The sequence below is a fragment of the Ciconia boyciana genome, chromosome 16 (genome assembly GCF_034638445.1).
Source record: "Ciconia boyciana chromosome 16, ASM3463844v1, whole genome shotgun sequence".
Classification (NCBI taxonomy): Eukaryota; Metazoa; Chordata; class Aves; order Ciconiiformes; family Ciconiidae; genus Ciconia; species Ciconia boyciana.
The window spans coordinates 4,749,307-4,769,920 of NC_132949.1; the positions used below are offsets into that span (position 1 = coordinate 4,749,307).

The 20,614-nt window shown below is 36.0% G+C and overlaps 1 protein-coding gene across 2 annotated transcripts; it reads right to left on the minus strand.

Annotated features, from left to right (window-relative positions):
• Window positions 1-1,198: 1,198 nt before the first annotated feature.
• On the minus strand, window positions 1,199-20,588 carry ATAD5 (ATPase family AAA domain containing 5). 2 transcript variants are annotated; one of them, XM_072881185.1, is made up of 23 exons: window positions 20,276-20,588; window positions 17,502-19,297; window positions 17,061-17,148; window positions 16,307-16,471; window positions 15,627-15,765; window positions 15,050-15,134; window positions 14,378-14,559; window positions 13,402-13,559; window positions 13,000-13,153; window positions 12,473-12,766; window positions 12,201-12,297; window positions 11,254-11,336; window positions 11,006-11,151; window positions 10,740-10,890; window positions 10,108-10,278; window positions 9,036-9,154; window positions 8,078-8,171; window positions 7,780-7,844; window positions 6,747-6,927; window positions 5,221-5,408; window positions 4,108-4,925; window positions 2,775-2,939; window positions 1,199-1,546 (listed from the first exon to the last, which is right to left on the minus strand). In XM_072881185.1, exons 1-23 carry the CDS (start codon window positions 20,339-20,341, stop codon window positions 1,462-1,464), a joined length of 5,490 nt encoding a protein of 1,829 aa, XP_072737286.1. In that variant the 5' UTR covers window positions 20,342-20,588; the 3' UTR covers window positions 1,199-1,461. The 2 variants fall into 2 exon arrangements, with proteins under 2 accessions (XP_072737286.1, XP_072737287.1); XM_072881186.1 differs by having other exon boundaries at window positions 1,199-2,587; window positions 20,276-20,587.
• Window positions 20,589-20,614: the final 26 nt, after the last annotated feature.

The window sequence follows — 20,614 nt, forward strand, 5'->3', positions numbered from 1 at the left end:
GCTTGCAAGAACACACCTAAGGCTTAACTGCTTTTTTCTGTGTTACTCGTGGGATTGTAGAATAATGTCACCTTCATTTAGATTCTAGAAAGCAACATTGGAATGACAGCAAAAAGAAAAAAGCTTGAAACTTGATGGAGATTTCAACAAGAACAACATGTTGGTTTTTTGTTTTTAAATTATTATTAAATTATTGTTTTTAAATTTATGATTACTAATAAAATTATTATTATTAATTTTAAATTATTTAAATACGTTATTACCTAGTAATAACTACTGCTTAAATAGGGTGTAGAGTCATTGTGAACTCCAGGGTTTTTTTACTTCTGGTTTCACTGAATTCTTCTGTTTAGGTAGATTGCAGGCATGGGTTTTGTCTTTTTTCCTTTCCAGGTATCTTCAGTCATTCCCAAGATGCCTGAAGATGATTTTTTATGTTTTGGAAGAAAAGGTGTGTTCTGCTGCAGAGAGAAGCTTGTTTTCTCTTACACTTTCACACTGTGGAAGCAATGTTGTGTGCCCTGCTAGGTAAGACACATAAGCTAGCTGGATGGGCAGTATAAAGTACTAAACAGGGCCCAAACTATTGCTGGAAAACATTTTCAATCAAAGGTAGGAGACTTCCGCAGTACTGGAATGGATCTTATGAAGCATTTCCGTTTAAGCCAAGTTAATCAAAACCAGCCCCAGATCTCTTTTCCTCAAGATCAGCCCATCCCCTCATGGAAACTTCCTTTCTTCTAGCATACAAAAGATGCTCATACTTGATGCATAAAAATGCAAAGTTGATAGTTTATCAGAGTTCAAATAAATCATTACAAGAAGATTATCTTTCATTCAAACTAGCTTGAGTTGTTTTTATGTGGTAATTGCACACAAGGATCTTACCAAGAAGTGAAATACTTGAATTCCACCTCACCTTTTGGACACCATAGCCTGGAGATTATATTACAAAAAATTCTTAAGGCAGTTATTAGAACCAGAGAGTTGACTTCAAAAGGAGGTAAGTTGTCTCCCATTGCTTTCTACTTTATATCTTTTAAATTACCGATGAATTTCCTAAAATAATAATACTTTATAGGGCCTGTTTCCAATTTATGTAGGTCCCCACTGTAATCTAGTTAGATTGAGATTGCCTTCATAAAGCAGTGAACAGATATACTTTTACTTTAATTTTTTTTTTAAAGTTTTGTTTATTTATTTTTACAAAAAAATGTACAGGAGTGGCTTAGACCACTAATACAACAATACAACCCATTAAGATTTTAACAGCCACCACTTTATTTCATTCTTATTTGGTAATTCTGGGCTACTGCAAGAGTAAGCTATAAAGATTATTATCTACAATGTAGAAGCTTAAAATAATTTACTGTTTTCATAAATATTTCTCATTCCTGAACATCTTTAAGACATGAAAAATATAAGATGAGAACAGAATGTCCTACAAAATGGCCTTCCTTATTATTGCAGAAACACTGAGGTAAGTAAGTGGAGCACCTCTGCATGGCACCAATCTGACTCAGTTTGAGGAAGAAGAACAGTCCAACTGCAATATAAAGGTGGAAAAGTACATGGTTGAAATATTTCCAGTTAAAAAACCCTTGAACATCATCTTTATGGACTGAAAACATTAAGTTTTAGGAGTCTTTCTTTTCATACAACAGAATTGTAGCAAAGTCTCACAAATTTATTGTCATATAAAACCAGATTCAATCACAAATAATCAGGCTGAAGCCTTGTCAAATACAAAATGAAGTATAAAAATAGAACACAATATACAAGACTAGAATAGTTAAATATTACTGAAACCAAAGTAACACTGGAATAAGTGTTATTTACAAAATGTTGCCTAATCTCTGAGTCCATCTTGAGCTACAGTAATCATCTCTCTACCTTTTTAGGAGATTGACATGCAGATCTGACAGTTGTAAATAACGAAATGAAACGAATGTATACAAATAAATGTACATTGAGGCACAGTGCTTTGTAAAGACTTTGTTACCCAGTCATTATTGTGAAGAGATGTTTTTAGTCATTCACATTTTAGAAGACTTGTCTCATCCTCTCCCTGCCCCCTCCCACCCCAGGTTATTTAACACGGAACTGCAAATTCAGAAAGAAACAAGACTATTTTAATAAAACGGTCTCCTCAGAAAAAAGCAACTTGGCTGTGGAAGTTGTGACAGCTGGTCATTACAAAAAGACTTCTTGCTATGTGATACACAAATTACAGAGAAAGATAGTATGATGTAGTCCCCATTGATTAGTTTGTGCATTTAATATTATAAATGCACTTACTGGACAAGCACCAAACAAACCCACATTTCAGTTGTGGAGAGCAGTATCATGACAATAGATATATACATAATTTTAAATACTTATAGAAATTTAATATACAAATGGCTCTGAATATACAATAAAATAATGTGGTAAAAAAAAAATAAAAAAAAATCAAACTATGGTGAGAATACCACCATTGGGCACAAAGTATTTCTGGTGTTAGCAATTTTAAGAGAAGTCCAAAGACAGATTGTTTATCATTTGTCTGGGTATTTCGAGATGAATCCCTTCAAGATAATGCAAGAACCTATAAAAAGAAAAGTAAAAGTGACTATAAGGGAAACAAAGTTATTTCCAAACACGAGGCAACACTTATTACTTAGAGGCAAACATTCACCTTTCTTGTCTAGAATTATTTGACAAAATATTTTATTAAAATTTTTAACTACCTTGTATATTGAAATGTAGCAAGATTTAGGAGAACCAAAACTTACCTTCTTTTAGTCTTCCCTTGCTCTTTAAGCTTCTCAGACCTACAGATACTGCGAAGAGTGGGGAGGTACTCAAGTATGCTGGCTTGCTTATTACCCAGGTTTAAAGGACTTCTTGAAAATACAGTTCTGATGACTGCCAGCCTCTTCTGTGCTTTTTTGTGAATGCTAAAATGGAGAATGAAGATTTATTGTTTCTTGTTCAAGAATGTGCAGTACCTATTTTGTTCCTTTAAGATCAAATCCACTGGTTTAAAACTCTGTTAAACATACAGATGTCCAAAACTGCATCCCAATGGATTAGATACCTGCAACTTCTGATCGTGTGCTGCTTACAGAGCATCACAAAGCTGCACTCAGACAGAAACAGGAGGGACAGTAGTTTGTTTGGCCAATCCTCTTAGCTTAACTACGGAGTCTAGTCTGGGGAGGTCTCAGAATCTAGTTATGTATGTGAGGTTTAGCACATCCGTCAGACAATATAACTGAAAGCATCTGTGGTCTTCAAAAATAAAAAGTGTCATGCGATTGGTATTTGCCAGAATGTCAATATCAGATCCAATGTATAACTCATTATATATTGGCCAAACTTCGTCACAGGTTAGATGGCTACCTCTACTTTGACATTGCTCCTCTGGGTACTGACTTACAGAAATAAGTCTAAGCTATTTTCCTATTCAGACACTTGAATAAATTTTATTCACCTATTATGCCAATTTTATGTATGATCACTGGTTTATGTTAAAAACAATCTTTCATATCCACACTCGCTAGCAACAATGTATTCTGTAATCTTTTATAATATATTAAAGGTTATTCTTCATCAGCATAAGTTACTACAAAAAAATTGCAATAACTTTGCTCTGAATTTTGTTAGGTCTTCATCAAGCAACACCTACGCATTTAATACAGACTCAATACGACCACGCATTGGATGAAAAATTTGCATGTCTAGTACTTGCAGAATCCATTTCAGTCCATCTGTCTGTCTTGAAAAAGCCATTCCTTTAAGTTTTTGGTTTTTTGGGGGGGATGGTGGTGGTGTGTGTTTGGTTGTTTCTAAAGTAAATAGACCAGATTAAGGCTACCATTCCTAAACAACATTATAGTCAGGCTATTCAAACAAGAAAAGTCACTTTTTGCAGAGACTGACAAGCAGTTAATTTAAGCTTATTTAAGCAAAGTGAACAATGTATTCCAGTGTTTTGAGATGTACTGACAGCATTCATCTTGGTATGAATGTTTATCCATAGTATCTGAAACAGTCCTACACCCATGAAATGCTTTTCTTGACAAATAACTGCATTATATTCCAGAAATATTAGCAAAGTCTTACCTTGAATCAGCAGCCTGACTGAAGGATACGTAATTTCTTGTGTTTGAAATATGCAAAGTAAGTCCCTCCAGTTGATCACTTTCAGGGGTTTTACTGGTACTCAAAGAGGATTCCAGGTTTTGTGAAATATTAACAGAACATTTGTTAAAACTGAGTGCTTCAATAGCTGCCTTTATTTCACTACAGCTCTGGGAACTCCACCAATCAGTATTTTCTATACTGAACTCATCACAAAGACCATTTTTGATTTTGCCATTTGTCCAATTAAATCCTTCGTCTTTAGAAAACTCCAGTGGTTCCTTGGTGTTAGTGTTTACACAGCAATCCAAGAAAGACATGTTGTCCACAAATTCAGTCAGTGCATTCAGACACTGAGAAACAAGAGTAGACCTCTTCTCATTTGCTGAGGTTTTAGTTTTAATTTCTGTTTCTTCTTTATTCATCAACAATTTTGATTCCTCTTTATTCACTTCAGCACATGATGTAGGACTATCTGATGGCAAAGTTATGAATTCAGATGAATAGTTCAGTCCAGTATCAAATAAGTCACTATCATCCAATATATCAAGCCTTTTCCGGTTCTTTGTCTTTTTAGACTTTTTTCCAGGGCAGTAACTGTTAGTAGATCTGTTTTTCAAAGAAACTATGCTAGTCCTTTCAAGTATAGAGTTAGAGGCTTCAGATTGGTTTGAAAGAACTTGCACTGGTAAGGGAAGAATAAGTTCAAGATTACTATATAGAAAATCCACTTTCTTCATCTGGAATTCTGTGAGAAGCTGCATCAACTTATTCCATTTCTCCATGGTTGTGATTTTGTGCTGTAAAATAGTAATTGTGAAAAATTTATTAATACATTAACATAATTTTTTAAAAATAAAAATGTTATTACAGAAAATCTCACACTCCTGGCTTTGTGTTTATGAGGCAAGGAACTGTTTTGCTTGCAGGAGACTGCCCCAGTTCAGATTTTGCTTAATAATGACAGAATCCGCTAATTTCTACAACAAATCTTTTCAAAGAGATTTGTTTCTAAGAAGATGCTATTCATAGTGACAATTACACTCAGTTATCTGGCAATCATTCAAAGTGTTATCTAGTCAACTACAAAAATACCTTAAGAAATGTAAACAAATCTTCTGAAGGCAACAGGATATTCTTAAGGCCAAGCAATGTCTCTACACAGCCTGTATCACATTTTGGAAACTCCTGAAGACGTGCATCAACTTGAGAAAAATCAATCTTGGAATCAGTAGTCTTTTCAGAATGAATTACGTGATCTGCTTTATTTGTCTCATCTCCTCCTGCACAAAGATAACATGCTTTACTTGAAAAGAAACAATTGCATCATGAAATTGATTTTTCCCCTCTTTGCCCCAATTCCTTTTATAAAGGATACCGTAACTGTCGCCTCTTGCTGCAATTCTGAATGAATATAGCAACTGAAATTAGTCATTCCCACCCCCATTCATCATCCCCATTTCATTTCTTTAAGCGTTACCAATCTGCCCACTCTCCCTTCTTTGCAAATAACCATTTGAAATAGTCTCTTCTTCCTTTTATGCTTCACTAGTCTCACATGCTGTCTCACTCACCCCCACCTGTTGAGGATACTCTTCCTGTATCCTTTGGGACCAAGTTCTTACCCTTGCTGCCTGCTTGCTAGCTGTCCAATTTTTCTCCATTTTTCAGTTCTGCTTCTTCTAGGTGAATTACCTACAACCCAGCTAAACAGATGAAGAACTGCAAACTCTGAGTTGAAGGGAAACTACTACTGGCTCCCTGCTCTGCCCAATTTTGCTACTGTCCTGGTTTCAGCTGGGATAGAGTTAATTTTCTTCCTAGTAGCTGGTATAGTGCTGTGTTTTGGATTTAGCATGAGAATAATGTTGATAAGACACTGATGTTTTAGTTGTTGCTAAGTAGGGCTTACACTAAGTCAAGGACTTTTCAGCTTCCCATGCTCTACCAACTGAGGAGGTTGGAGATGCACAAGAAGCTGGGAGGGGGCACAGCCAGGACAGCTGACCCAAACTGGCCAAAGGGCTATTCCATACCATATGACATCATGCTCAGTCTATACACTAGGGGAAAGCTGGCTGGGGGGGCTGCTCGGGGACTGGCTGGGCATCGGTTGGCAGGTGGTGAGCAACTGGAGCATGCATCACTTGCTTTGTATATTCTTTTATCGTCATCATCATTATTACTATTTTATTTTATTTCAATTATTAAATTGCTCTTATCTCAACCCACGACGTTTTTGTTTGTTTTTTCTCCCACTTTTACTTTTTACTTTTCTGATTCCCTCCTCCATCCCACTAGCAGGGGAGTGAGCAAGCAGCTATGTGGGGCTCAGTTGTTGGCTAGGATTAAACCACAGCAGCTACTCAGTGGAGGAAAAGGAGATAATCAAGTACCATAATGATGGGTAATAAACAGGTGCAATAAAAAGCAAACTTTTAGTTCCTCATGCATATATACAAGGCTTTGAAGCAGCCAAAAAAACCCCCAAAACCCTACCCCAATGTTTAGGAGTTTTACAGAAAGTTACCATCTAGTCATACATGTCTAAGAATGGTTTGATTTAATGAAATTCATGTTTAGATGGAGAAATTTTTTAAAATTAAATTAAATCAACATACCATGATGTGCCAAACATTTGTCTTTCAAGCATCCACCTCCACTTCTAGCCCAAAATTGTAAGTAGAGGACACTTTGTCTGATATCACAGTTATTTGTGCTTAACAGAGCAGCTAAGTCTTTTACATCTGTTCGTAGATTCTCAGCCAGACACAGCACTTGAAGATAGCTAGCAGCATTTATCTAAACAAAAGTTAGACAAAGACCACTGAAAACAACTCTTACCAATCAAGGTCAATAGTCACACAGAAGCAAATTATTCTATTTATGCTTGCAATGCATTTTTCCTTTTAATGTAGATTAGTTTATTAAATCAGATTACAGTTACATTAAAACCTCTATAGAAAAGCAGAATACTGTACCAAATCTAAACAGTCCACATCAGAGAACTAAGTTAAATTCAGAAATTCAACTAATTAAAAACAAACAAAACACACATATTCTGCCTGTGTTCCTGAAACCACATACACCTTGCTTCTCATCACCAGTGAACAGGTTTTAGAGAACTGTATTCACTTTAAATGTTTTTCTTTCTTTCTTTCAACTCTGCAATTGCCTGGTAGCCCAAAAGATTTTCAATTTAACTTCAAATAAAACTATTTGCTATACAGAATACTAGTGTTTACATTCAAGGAATAACCCATAATATTTCTAAAATAGTTCCTATACTTTTAATGAATGAACCAATACTGGCATAGTCAGCCTTCAGATCAAAACCGTTAGATATATAATCTATGAAACTATTTACTACATCCTAAAAACTAAATTAAGTGATGAAGTGATGTTCTTATTGTAATACTCTCAAATACTAAATGGTTAAGAAAATAAATCTTCCAGGCTAGTAATAAAAATTCTTCATGTAAAGATAAATACATCCTACACATCCTTGCATAAAACCTGAAAATACAGTCTTCTGATGAAATGGATCTATTACATCAGGTAAATATAAACCTGCATCAACATTTAAATTTCAAACTTAAATTAGCTGACAATTACTTGCTTAGGATGCATCTGCATTTCCAAACACGGACTTACCAAGGAAGGGGTTCTAAAGTTGATCTCCTCAAAATAGCCATCAAACGTTAAGCTGAAGGTTGGATCTATATAAAGAGATATCAGTGAACTGTCATGACATTATGCTCAAAAGTAATTATTTCCTTTACCCATTAGAGCAGCCAGTATCTCTATTCAAATACTAAAATACTCGCTTTATAGTCTCTACTCATTTAATTTTACATTTAGGAGCTGTATTCAACCAGCATAATTTAAACCATTGTATTAAAAGAAGCTCTTCTTTCTGTAAAGCCTAATTACTATAACAAACACTACTCACCATTGGTAGTAAGAATTACAGGTCTCTTTGCAGTTGCCATGAATGTCTTTATTGCACTTAGAAATCCTGCATCTTCATCAAATATTATATCTACCTATAGAAAACAAATGAAGTGCAAAATACCAATAGCTTTAAAAATAGCTGCAAGCTGTGAATGCAGTCATACTTTTAACAACTGAGTAAGACTTAACACTAATACAGGTTTCTTGAACATGCACAGGCAATACATGCTTCAGGTAAAGTTCACTTGTTAGCACACAACACTTCCATCACAGTCTTCCGTGCCGAAGCTTACAACAGCACAGACTGGTTGAGGTTGGAAGGGACCTCTGGAGGTCAACATGTCCAACCCCCCTGCTCAAGTTGGGTCACCTAGAGCAATGTCCAGGTCACCATGTCCAGGTGGCTTTTGAAATTTGTTTTTAACTGAATTGCACCAGTCATCTGTAGGATCAACCCACAGCTGGCAACATTGCTATACCTCATTTATTTACTTAAAATTATATTCTTGGCTGCAGTTTTGTATTCTTAGTTTAAGACTCAAAGACATTTTTGGGCAAGAGGTTAAAGAAAAGAAGAATTTAATGTGGGCTTAGATATTGTAATTACTGGGGTGTTAATGGTGACTTTTAAAGTGTCTCAGTGCATTTAAGTACTGTAAAATTATAAACCAAAACTTTTGGCATAAATTAAATTAGCAGAATCCTGCCACTGTTCCAACAGTGAACAACTGTTGATAGATGATAGTTTCTTTATCTTTTAAAACAACAATCCATGGTTAAAAAAAGTACTCATGAGGATGAAATCATTAAACATTGAATTAATTTTTAAGAAGTTGATCATCTTCACACTTGAATCTACATAGAAGTCTCAAGGAGGAAGGGGAAAAAAAGTTAAACTCTTTAAACAGAATGAAAGGACGTATTGCTCACATCAATATATTTCACATGAATTTTACCTCTTCAAAAAGAATGAGAGATGTTGCACTTTTTCTGTTGTGTTCTCCTCCTTCTACGTCTTTGTTTATTGACTTAATTTGAGCATCTTTCTTTTCTTCACATGAATTCTGAGTATTTCCTGCAGATGGGCAAAGAATTGAGCAGGAAGTAAAGGAGGACTGAAACCATTTAATAGGCATTCTAGACACTGGATTCAAAAACACCCCATGTATAAACTGCTTAAGAAAATATACACTGACACAAAAAATTAAAAACCTGACCTACATCCTTTTCTGATTGTCTCTTGTTTAAAAAAAATTGCAACAAATTTGTTGAGAATTCAACAGTGTTTGGTGAAGGGCTGACTATTTAGACAGTGCAACATGATTGCCTGAAAAGAGGAGGACTAGACTTGATTGCCCCAATTCAGTCCAGCACTTTGCTCATGCATTCCTCCGTACTATCTGTACCAAAATACTGGTTGTCCAAATATATTATTTGCTTTCTAAAAACCTGTCTTTAAGACTTCCTGATCCCATGAAACATTTGGAAATATACCTTCCAATATTAACAGACTTAAAGATTTCAGTGTGCCTTTCTATGTATTAAAATCCACAGTCTGTAATCAAACATTTACTGGCTTTACAGGACCTCTTAACTCTGTGGCAGTAATTTTGATGTATATATACACCACATAGCACAATGACCATTCCACACCAACCTGAAACAGGCACTGAGGTAATATAAAGGTGTGTTTTTCTAGAGACAGATTTTAATTTATCTTCTCTTACCTAAATGCTCTGGGGGTAAAAAAAACAAAAAAAACCCCCAAACCAAACCAAACCAACACAACACAACTAAGGAAAGCCTACTGAACTTCAGACAGTCTGTACCCCAGTTAACTCTCCTGTAATACAGAGTAATGACTACTTCCTAAGTAGTTAGGTGTATCTGAGATGCATTAACTCTTGCCAGCAATTAGAGTGCAATAAGTGTGCTCTACTCTTTTCTCCACACAGCTCTTCATACACAGTAGTACAGTGCAGCATTTCCATCTCCAAAGGTAACTAATTATTAAATAGTGATACCTACCTTTATTTTTTTCTCGAGATGTTACTGCTCCATCATTACCTTTACGTTTAGAAGAAATTTTGAAATAGCTTGCAAGTGTTTTAGGGGGCAAGTTTCGTTTTAACCCAGCTCCTTTTGGTGACAGTGGAGGTTTTCTTGGTGAAATAACTTTCTTTGGAGAATACATTTTTTCTGCAAGATGTTTTATATTAAAGTTAGCTGGAAATAGAACCTCAAACTGACATTTATCAGGCAAATTTAGAGCAAATCCCAGTTTTGTATCTAGTACAGGACAGGTTTGCTGTGCTGATTTCTGCTTATTTTACTTTTCTCCTTTATAGGGAATGCTTTCTGTTCAACTTTCTATTCAAGTGCCATAGCACTTACTCCACTGCTACAGAAATAACTTAAGATAATCAAGAGTCAGTCATTTTGATAAAGTAATTATTTAATTTGGTATGTAGTTGTGTTAACCAACACAGCATTTCTTATTATTATGGCCAGATAAGCTGAAATTTGCTCTCTTTTTTAAACAACTGATGTCTAAAAATTGTTTTGGGAACTGAGCTCCCAAAACAAAACCAAACCAAACCACAACACCCCTCCCCCCCCCCAACCAAACAAAAAAGCACAGATATAACCATGAAACGTACTTGGTGACTTGGCACTGCTACAACTGTTAAAAAAGCAAGGCTTATGTGCGTTAATGCCTTTTTTGTCCACTTGATGAGACTGAGTAGCTTCTTTTAGTTGAGACAGTATCTGTCTACCACTACGCTGGCAAGAGGCATTGACTTCAAATATCTGCAATGGTATTTAATTTACATAAAAAAAAAATTTAGACATCTTGTATTACGAATGCTTTCATATCACTAGTGACAAATAAGATAAATAGCACTGAGGAAAGGACTCCACAAACCTTAAAACCAAGCTCCTGAGCACAAGCATATACTGCAGCAGTTTTCCCCACTCCTGGTGGGCCAGTTATCAGAACTGTATTGCAAAGGCTAGTCTCTTCCTCGATATCAGATTTATTATCTTTAAAGTCAAGGCTGTCCAAAGAATCTGTAGAATTATTTAAAAGAAAATAAAGGATTAATGTAATTTTTATGCCAACTTTAACAAAGGGAAGCTATATATATTAATTATTTTTAATTCTATCAGCACCTTCATGCTCTTTGTCATCCTTTTCCCCTTTCTGATTTCTTTTTTCTTCCCAATCAGCTCTTTTTTTCCATTCTTTTAACCAACTATAAAAGGAAGGAACAGAACACAAAAAAAAAATTACTGCTGAATAAAGTGAACCAAATTCAGATGGAACAGAACATAAAACTAGGGGACATCAGCCACTTGTTATCCCTCTCAGAAACTTATCAAGTCCTTTCAGATTAAAAAAAAATTAATTGTTCAGAGTTGTTTGATTCTTTTGTAAAAAATGATTCCTTCTCCATTCTATTAGTTGGTTGGTATAAAAACAAGTCACTTGGCAAACTACTTAAACTGTGGAAAATGATTTATAATTCATAGTTTAGTGTTCTTTGTCAAATGGAACTTTAAATTCTGCATAAGAGCCATAACAATAACTTAAACCCATACAGAAAATTTAACTGAAAGCACAATATATTAGATGGACTTGAACACTAAATTACTGTCAAAAGCAGAGGCAGTGCATCAAGATCAGGATCAGGCATGCTTGTAGGGAAGTATAGACAAGTACTGGTAAGTTGCTCTCTCTCATTCATAGTGTGTAAGCTTAAATAACCTGACAAAAATATATTTTTTACTAAAATTGTAAGGGCATTAGTTACTTAAGTATTTCATTCTATCCCACAGCCTAACGTAGCATTTCATATGTGTTTTTGTTTTGTACGACACCACACAAGCTACAAAGGTATTACTGTAAAAAGAAACTATGACCAAAAGATCACTCACACCAACTGACGATTTGTTTCTGCAACTTTTTGGAAGTAAACCAAAACAAAGGCCACAAACATACACCCTGTAAGTGTTATTCAAGCATAGTGTAAAATAATTGACTTCACTTCTTTGAGCGTAATCAAGTAATAGGAAGTTTTGAGTTATTTTAAGAATGGATCCATGCTCCCACTTCTGACCTGTGTAGTCTTTCAATTTCTTTCTTGTTCCCTACAAGTTCACTTGAATCTTGAGGCTGATATTTTTCTGTCCAGAGCATGTCTTCCTTTTCAACACCTACAGAAAAAATATTATCCATTTTTAAATAGTTCTTTATGCAAAAGAGTTGATCAAGTCTAGTAGAATATTAAGGCTCGATACGATTTTTGCATCACAGTGGAAAGCTGACATACATCATACATACATTCCCTCAATGCAAACAGAATTAAAATAAATCAGGAAATGCAGTTACCTGAAAGTGAATTTGGCTCTGATAAATATTCAGTGTCTTCTGTCATAACATCTGGTTTCTGGGTCTTGTTTTTTCCTAAATGCGTAGCTTGTCCCGTCTCTGCTTGTTTTTCTCCAGGTATGGTGGAAGTAAGGTTCCTGGAAACTCTGGATTTTATTTCAGTCTCTGTACCTTCAATTTGTTTTCTCCTTTTTGATTTGTGGTCTTCCGTTTCTTTCCTTTTCCTCTTAGTTTCCTTCCAATTGTCAGAATGTTTCTGATTTACCTCAGAATTTGCAGTGCCGTCTCTGCTTTCTAAGGAAAAAAAAAATTACATCCTTTTAAAATTTCAAGCTACAGCCATTACAACCGTATGTTTGGTTAAGCCATATTTGAAGAATTTGGTCAAAATTACCTAAAATGTGAGGACCAATTTATTTCCCACAACAGTATTCCTTCACTGACATATTTCTGGAAATTCCAAGTTGCCTTTTTATGCCAGAGAGAGTGAGAGTGTGAGTTTATTTTTCCCTATGCAGATTACTAACCTTGTACACTGTTTTCAAAAACCAACCGTTCTGTTTGCTTTTTCAGAAACTTGTAGAAGTATTTTCTCACAGGAAATTGAGAATTAGAAGACGTGATCTCATCTAGTAAATCTTTCCTGAACGTACCAGAAAAAACTGGTCGGTGGCCAGAAAGCTGTAATACACCAAAAAAAAAAATTATTACTCAAAAACACTACACAGAATAACTATGACAGTTTTGCATAATTTAAATTGGTTACTGTCTTGTTAAACCCAGAGATTAACAGAAAGCCTTGAGAATTGTCTAACGTTACAATGTAGAATGGGTAAATCACACACAAGGGGGGGGGGGGGGGGGGAATATCCAGGACTGAAACAGATTCAAACTACAGGATTTTTTAAAACAGAAGTTAAAGTACTAACCACAGGTGCAGAACAGTTTCCAGTTAGTTTTGAATTCACAGTGGAAAATTCACCAAGTGACAGAGTGATTTTTGTGACATTAGTGACTTCGGTATTCAGTTTCCTTAGCTTAGTTAATAGAGGACATGATGGTGATTTCAATTTCCACATTGGATAACCTACAGAAGAACCCCCACCAAAAACAAAACAACAAGAGGAAATTTTTGTTAACAAAGCAGAGATACAGTCACAGACCAAAACATCCTACAGTAAGTAAGAGTAAATGCTTTTAACTACAGCTTTATCATGTCAAAGCCAAGCTTATTTAACTTACACTGCATCAACTTTATTAATTCCACCTCCCACAAGCAGAACAAATTTGCACATTTTTGCATACAACATTTCTCCAGTAAGTTGCTCCTGGGCTCTGCTTGCTCTAAATAACAACCTGTGCCCTCACTGGGTCTCTGTAGGACAGATGCTCGCTAAGGGTTTTGTTTGTTTATTGGTTGGTTTGTAAATATATACTCTGTCAAATGCTATTCTACCTTCTGCTTTTCTGTCATGCCCTTTCCTAAGAACACTGTAGCATACACCCTCACTTAGTGGAAAGAAATGGGCTGTTTTTTTCTCTTTTGAGAAATATTTTGCCTTTGTCAGAAGGAAATGGTTTCTACCCCCATCAGTCCAACATGATCTTTATTCTCCAAATTGGAACTTGAAAGACTAACTTTTTTGACTAAATATTAAGAATTTTGCATCCTCACCCATAAATGTATGCATTACTTTAGCATCAATTTAATTTGTAAATTGTGTATTCAAAAACATCTCACTGGAAGCTTGTAAGTTTTGTTTTCTTACTGCAACACAAAACAAGAGGAAACTACCAGTTATTCCAGTCATAATAGTAAGTTCTGCTGTTCAAGTTTTTTCTTTTCTGCCCAGATTTACTAGAAATTATTATATACATTTACACAATGGCTGAACAAAAGCTTACAGTCATCCTTCTGCTGTACATGGACAACAGTCTTAAAACATGAACTCGCAAGAGAGTACGCTTCCATTGCTGCTGCTTTCTTTGCAATCTGTCTTTTCAGTGACTCTGGCAATCCACTCATCAAGAATTCACGTTTTGCTCTGAACTGATCATCATCTTGAGAATTTTCAGATGCATCTTGGCTTTAATGAAAATAGAAATGAAAAAAACAAAAAAAACCCCAAAACAAAACATTAGAACTACCAGCTATGTAAGGCTTACAAGAGAACTTAATCACATTCACTTCTACATACAACTTAGAAATAGTCTGGGAGAACTGCTAAATTAATTTAAATGTAGTAAGCTTACATTTAATTTTAAATTTTGTGTTAGAGATTTTAACTAAAAAAAAAATCCTCTTTGGTTTTGTATTTTTATATGCAATTTAGGATTTCTTTTTGATCAGTCATCAACTACATTTTCAACCATCTAAAATAGCTCAACAAAGGTTCAGGAACTCTCAAAAAAATCAAGGAAATCTCAAATAAAAGATTAACATATTGATCAGTATTAAAAACATGAACATTTTAATCACATTTCAATAAGTGTATTCAAATTTGTAAAATGAGAGAATGTTAAAGTAACCTTGAAATGTATTTTGATTCTTAAGCAACTGCAATCTTGAAAACTGACCTGCTTTCATCAAAGATCACAATTGGTTCACCTGCAGAGTTTTGAACATTTCTGCCTAGGAAGGAAGGTGGATATCCTAGTTTTCCTTTAAAAAGAAAAAAAAAATCATTATTAGATTAGCACCGATATAAGATTCTAACCTTGCTTCTCTGTTCACTATCTGTATGTTTCATTTAATAACATTAGGGAATCTCCTTTTCTTAAGAGAAAGCTGAGTATTTTAACAAAATTGATTATAGTTTTATTTCTAGTTACTTCATCACTATAGACATTATTTTCTGTAACATTACAAAAATAAAAAAAACCCTTAAATTAGAAGACAACAAAACATGGTATACTATTGGCAGTTTTTCAAACAAACATAGTTTTCCCTGAATGAAGAAAAATCAAAGCAGCACATGTAAATAACCTCTGCACTATTAACTCATATCATAAAATTAAAAGGTATATATTGGAATATTATGCAAAAAAAATCAGAAGAAAAGATGAATGTACTGCAAAGGCAGCTTTATAAAATAAAGTTATAATAGTCAACATCTGTAATAAAAATTAAACACATTCAGTAAAACCCAATTACCATTTGAGTTCTTCGCAACCTTCAAGTTTCTAGACTTTTTCCCCAAAACATCATTTAAGCTCCGAAGATTCTTTTGCTTCACATTCTGCACTGTACTAGTGGCATTACTCAGGCTTGAATCTAAAATTATTACTGATTCCTAGAGGGAAAGCAAATAAAATAAGAAAGGAAACACAACTTTTCTTCTTTTATTAACAATACAATTTAGTGATCAGTACCGAGAAAACTGAAGAAACTGCTAGAGAGCTTAGAAGTTAGCAAATACAATTTGAAGATTACACAATACTTTTATTACTGTTGTCTACACAGAAATAGTATATAGAGTAAGATCTCCAATATATAAACGAAGGCCAGAATTACTCTCATCTAAATTTAAATGTCTGAAACATACACATTTGAAATAGACACCTTGCTGTCCATTAGGAAAGAGAAACAGTCACTTCTAAAGTGTGACTATCTGCTGCATTTTATAGATCTCATTAGCTCATCTCAAGATGAGCTTTCCAGTCTATGCCTGGCAGTTACTTTACTATTTGACATTTACCATAGCATTGCATACGTATCTACCTTATTTGATTCTTTAAAAGAAATGTTTGCAAGATAAGAAACATTTTTCTTGCTTAAATGAATCACAAAAACATCAAAATATTTTTTTTCCCCTAGAAAGTATACAGGCTTACTTCATTTTCTTGTAATTTTTTCTTTTCAGCAAGAGCTCGCTGTCGAGATGAGCGCCTCACAGGAGTTGGTACGTCTTCATTAACCTTTGATCTATTATGTCGTATAGCCTTTGCTTTTTCAATCAGCTGTTTTGCTTTGGATATATTTTTAGAAGTAGAGCTTATCTGTTAAAAAAGTACAAAAGAACCAAAATACCCAGCAGTTAATAGCAATATATTGGGTATTTCACATATTTCACATACTTTTTCACATTCATAAAAGCATATGATTTTTATAAAATGTTATTGATATCAAAAAGAAAATGAAAGAATGGAAAGGAGGAGCAAACCAAGATGATATAAATACTTTTCAAAAGGGAATGAGAGCTCTACAAGGGGATCCTCCAATTTGTCCACAGAACAAATGAAACATGGGGAGTGACATTCTTAAGCATAAGTTGTTCTGCTGTACCTAAACACTATGTCCCATCCTGACAACCTGCAGAACATGAGTATGCTATGTTATTGGATTTTTCTGTTATGAAAAGTAGATTTAGACTAACAAAACATATTTTAAAATATCTAAGGTACAATAACTGTGCAAGAAACTATCTCAAATTCTATCATAAATCACAGTCATATTCTCTTTCCACAGGGCACCTGAGAACTGTCATATTTTATTACATTAGACTATCACTTAATACTGAATATTAACACAATCATATGCATATAGTAAATGAGAAAATACTGAAACACAAACTGTTACATAAATTACCTTTATATTTTTGGAGTTAAACTCTTCATTTTTCATTGCTTCAGCTTTATTTGATTTTGTAGTCGCATTGATACGTGTAAACCTCATTCTAATTAGGGAAAAAAGTATTACAAAATGATTACTTTTTAATAAAGGGAAATGTTACTCTCATTTTCAAACACCTTTAAAAATACAGTGCTGCAAACAGAAGCAACCCCCCACTTGGTGGTGGTTTTTTGTTGTGGTTTTTTTTTTTGTTTGGTTGGTTGGTTTTGTTTTAAATGTCTTTAGTGCAAGCACATTTATAGTGTCACCTTTGGTTCTCCTGTATTATTATCCAACACGATCAGTATTCATGCAGCTTTGGTATGCATTTCAATCAATTTATAATTATGTCTTACTCTTAAAATACTTGCAGGAAAACAAAGTGCAAAAAGGTAGAATATACTCTAAAATGTTTACCTTATTGGGCTGTTCCCATCAAAGGGCACTGTAATCACCTCGGCTTTATACATATTACTTTTCTTCAAGGATTGCTTGCTTGCTTTTGGTGTAGAAGTCTGAAAAGGACAGCCACCTAATTCATCTTCAGAAAAGGTATTTCTAATCCTATTTTTTTTAGGTGTAACATTTTTTGATGTTTTGATTTTCTTCTGCCTTAAACTCCTCCTTAACTCATTCACTTTTGGACTTGATGAAATTCTTACATCTAAGGTGTTTACCTTAGTGAGAACATTAGCTCCTGAATCCTCATCTTCATTATAATTGCTAGTATTTGAAACATTCATTTCATTAATTTCTGAAGCCTTTGTTCTTCTGTTCCCTTTTTTCTGAAACTTTTTAGGTCTTTTGGTTTCAGTCCTATTGTTTTCAGGACTAGAATGTGTATATTTGTCCACATAATCTTCCAGTACTTCACTTTCTAATGCTTTATTTGAAGCAATGTCATCTTCAGGTCCTTCTTTTTCTTTTAAAGACTTTCCAATGGCTTGCTTTTGTTTTCCAGGTGCCTTTTTAACTCCACTTTTTATTACATCTGATGTTGGTTGTCTAAACGCCTTCATAAACTGATGCCTTTCTTCCAGAGTACACTTTGGCTTCAAAGAATCTGACCCTGCAGTCTCTAGTACAGCTAACTCCAATTCTTCTTCCTCAATAACTACATTAGATTTTCTTTTCTGAGCAACCTGTTCGGTTTGTTCACTGTCCAAGAGGGGTGGGCTACTTTCTTTTTCCCCTACACATCCTTTCTGCTTCAAAAAAATGGCAGCTATTTTCCTAGAGCCTTTTTGCTCCTTGTGTAAAGGAGCTAATTTTGGGGGAATGGAATGAACTTGTGCGAGGACAGTTACTGTTCTAAGTGGTAGCTGTTGAGATTCTTCACACTTTTCTGGGTCGCTAATACTATCACTTTTGTCCGTTTGATTTGCTGTAGCAGAATTGTCCATTGTTGGCTTTGTGTCTTCTTCAACATGGTCTACATTATTTTCTCCCTGACTCTTCAAGAAGTCCTCAAATGACACTGTTATTATACTATTATTTACCTGTGATGTCTTATCATCTGTATGAACTTCAAAACTGGAGTCACTAATAGTAGCGTCACACTCTGCTATTGTAGGAGATACCATATTTTTCTTATCTTCAGTTTCCTTTTTACACTGTTCATTCAGCTGGTTTTCAGATGAAAAACTTTCAGACAAATCCGTATTTACTTTGTGCTTCCTTTTCCTTGATTTTCTTGTCCTATTTTTTGTTCCAATTATTTCAGAACCAACTTTCTTTGCATTTTTTCCGTAGATGACAGCATTTGAGAAGTTGTCTCTTTGCCCATTATCTTCTGCTAATTCTTTTGCACATTTTTGGTTAATTAAAGTAGCAATAAAATCATTACTGTCTTGTTTCAGTCCTGTTGTTTCTCTGCTGTCATCACTACTAATTTCTATTTCATGTTCATTCTCAGATTCTTTCATCTCTCTTAGCTTATTATTTAAATTAACTCTCTTCCCTTTCCTCTTCTGCTTTAAAGGTGGTTTAAAAGGTGACTTACAGTCTTTGCCATCAGCATCCAACGGTGTTTTATCTTCTCCAGCTACAACTGGTAACGTAGCTTTCTCAGTTACAGATGTCTTTTTAAAATAATCCAATATATTGTTAGGTTTTGGTGGTGACAACACTTTATCCGCTGGTTTTGCTAATGGTGAAAAATATCTTGTGATTGTTTTTACAGAAGTATCTTCCTCTCGCCGTTTCTTGCATGGCTATAAAAAAGAGTTCAACATTAGTTTTTAAAAACTTAAGATGACTTCGTAAGGTAATGTAAAGCAGTACAGTACTTGCAGTATATATTAGTGACACTAGTACTTTTTCAGAGGATAAAAAATTCATGTCAATGCACTAAGACTGTGTGCACATCGACTTTATCTCCATGTTTTCAAAAGCCATTTAAACTTGAAATAAAGATTCTGCCATTTCAATAAAATAAAAATCCCATGTAGATTTGAGACCACCAAAACTGAAAGTGACCGCAAGGTCTTCAGAACAGCTCTGCAGAGATTTCGTAATACTAGAGTTCAGAAAGCCTACTTCAGTTCAGATGCTCTATTAGTTACCTTGAGACGTTAGCCAGAGCATTTGTGGAGCACTTAACAGAGAATTCCAACATCCCTTAAAGATGTATGATCCTACCATCAACAGCTAACATATCTTAAGAAGAAACTAGACCTTTTAAAATACTTACAGAAAACGAATACAAGAGAATTCATATCTCATATCATAATTCAAACCATAAGAGAGAATTTATTTGTACAACTCCAAGAAAGATGGCTCACAAAGACTTTTATAACTCTTCTAGTTTATTAAAAACTGAGCTCTTCGGAAATCACATCACCCGAAACTGAAAACACTTCTTCCCAAAGCTACCGGGGACTCCGCTGAGGTGCCCCAAGAAGGCGTTTCATGACAGCTTGGCCCGCGGGCTGCGCAGCGCTCCCGAGCGCCGACCGGCAGGCTGCGAGCGCGGGCGCGGCGCCGGGCACGGGGCTGGGCAGCCGCCGCGCAGCGCCCAGGCGGCGCCTCACGCCTTCCCGTTGCACCAGGCGCGCCGTGTCAAGCGCGGGCGACAAAGGGACGCCCTCCGCGTCCCCCGCCCAGGCCGCCCCGCTGCACCCCCAGGACCGCCGCCAGCCCCCTCTCCGCACTCACAGCGCGGCCCCCGCGGCCCGCCTCCGCGGCCCCACCTGAGCGTCGCCGTCTTTCCCGGGGAGGGAGGCGGCCGCCGCGGCCACGGCGACCCTGCCCACCATGCCCCGGGCGCTGGCGGGGAGCGGAGCCCTCAGCCGCGGGGGGAGGCGCGCGCTAACGCCATGGAGCGGCCCCGCCGCGGCCCGCCCGCCCGATGGCCGCCGCCGCCGCCTGACAGGAGCGAGAGGCAGGCGGGCAGAAAAGCGCGCGCGGGACAAGATTCGGACCTCCGCGCGGAAGGGGGCGGCGCCACGGCGCCCCACGTGACCCAGCCGCGCTGCCAACGGCCGGCCACTTTCCGCCCTCACGTGACGCGGGCCCGGAGCCGCTCACCC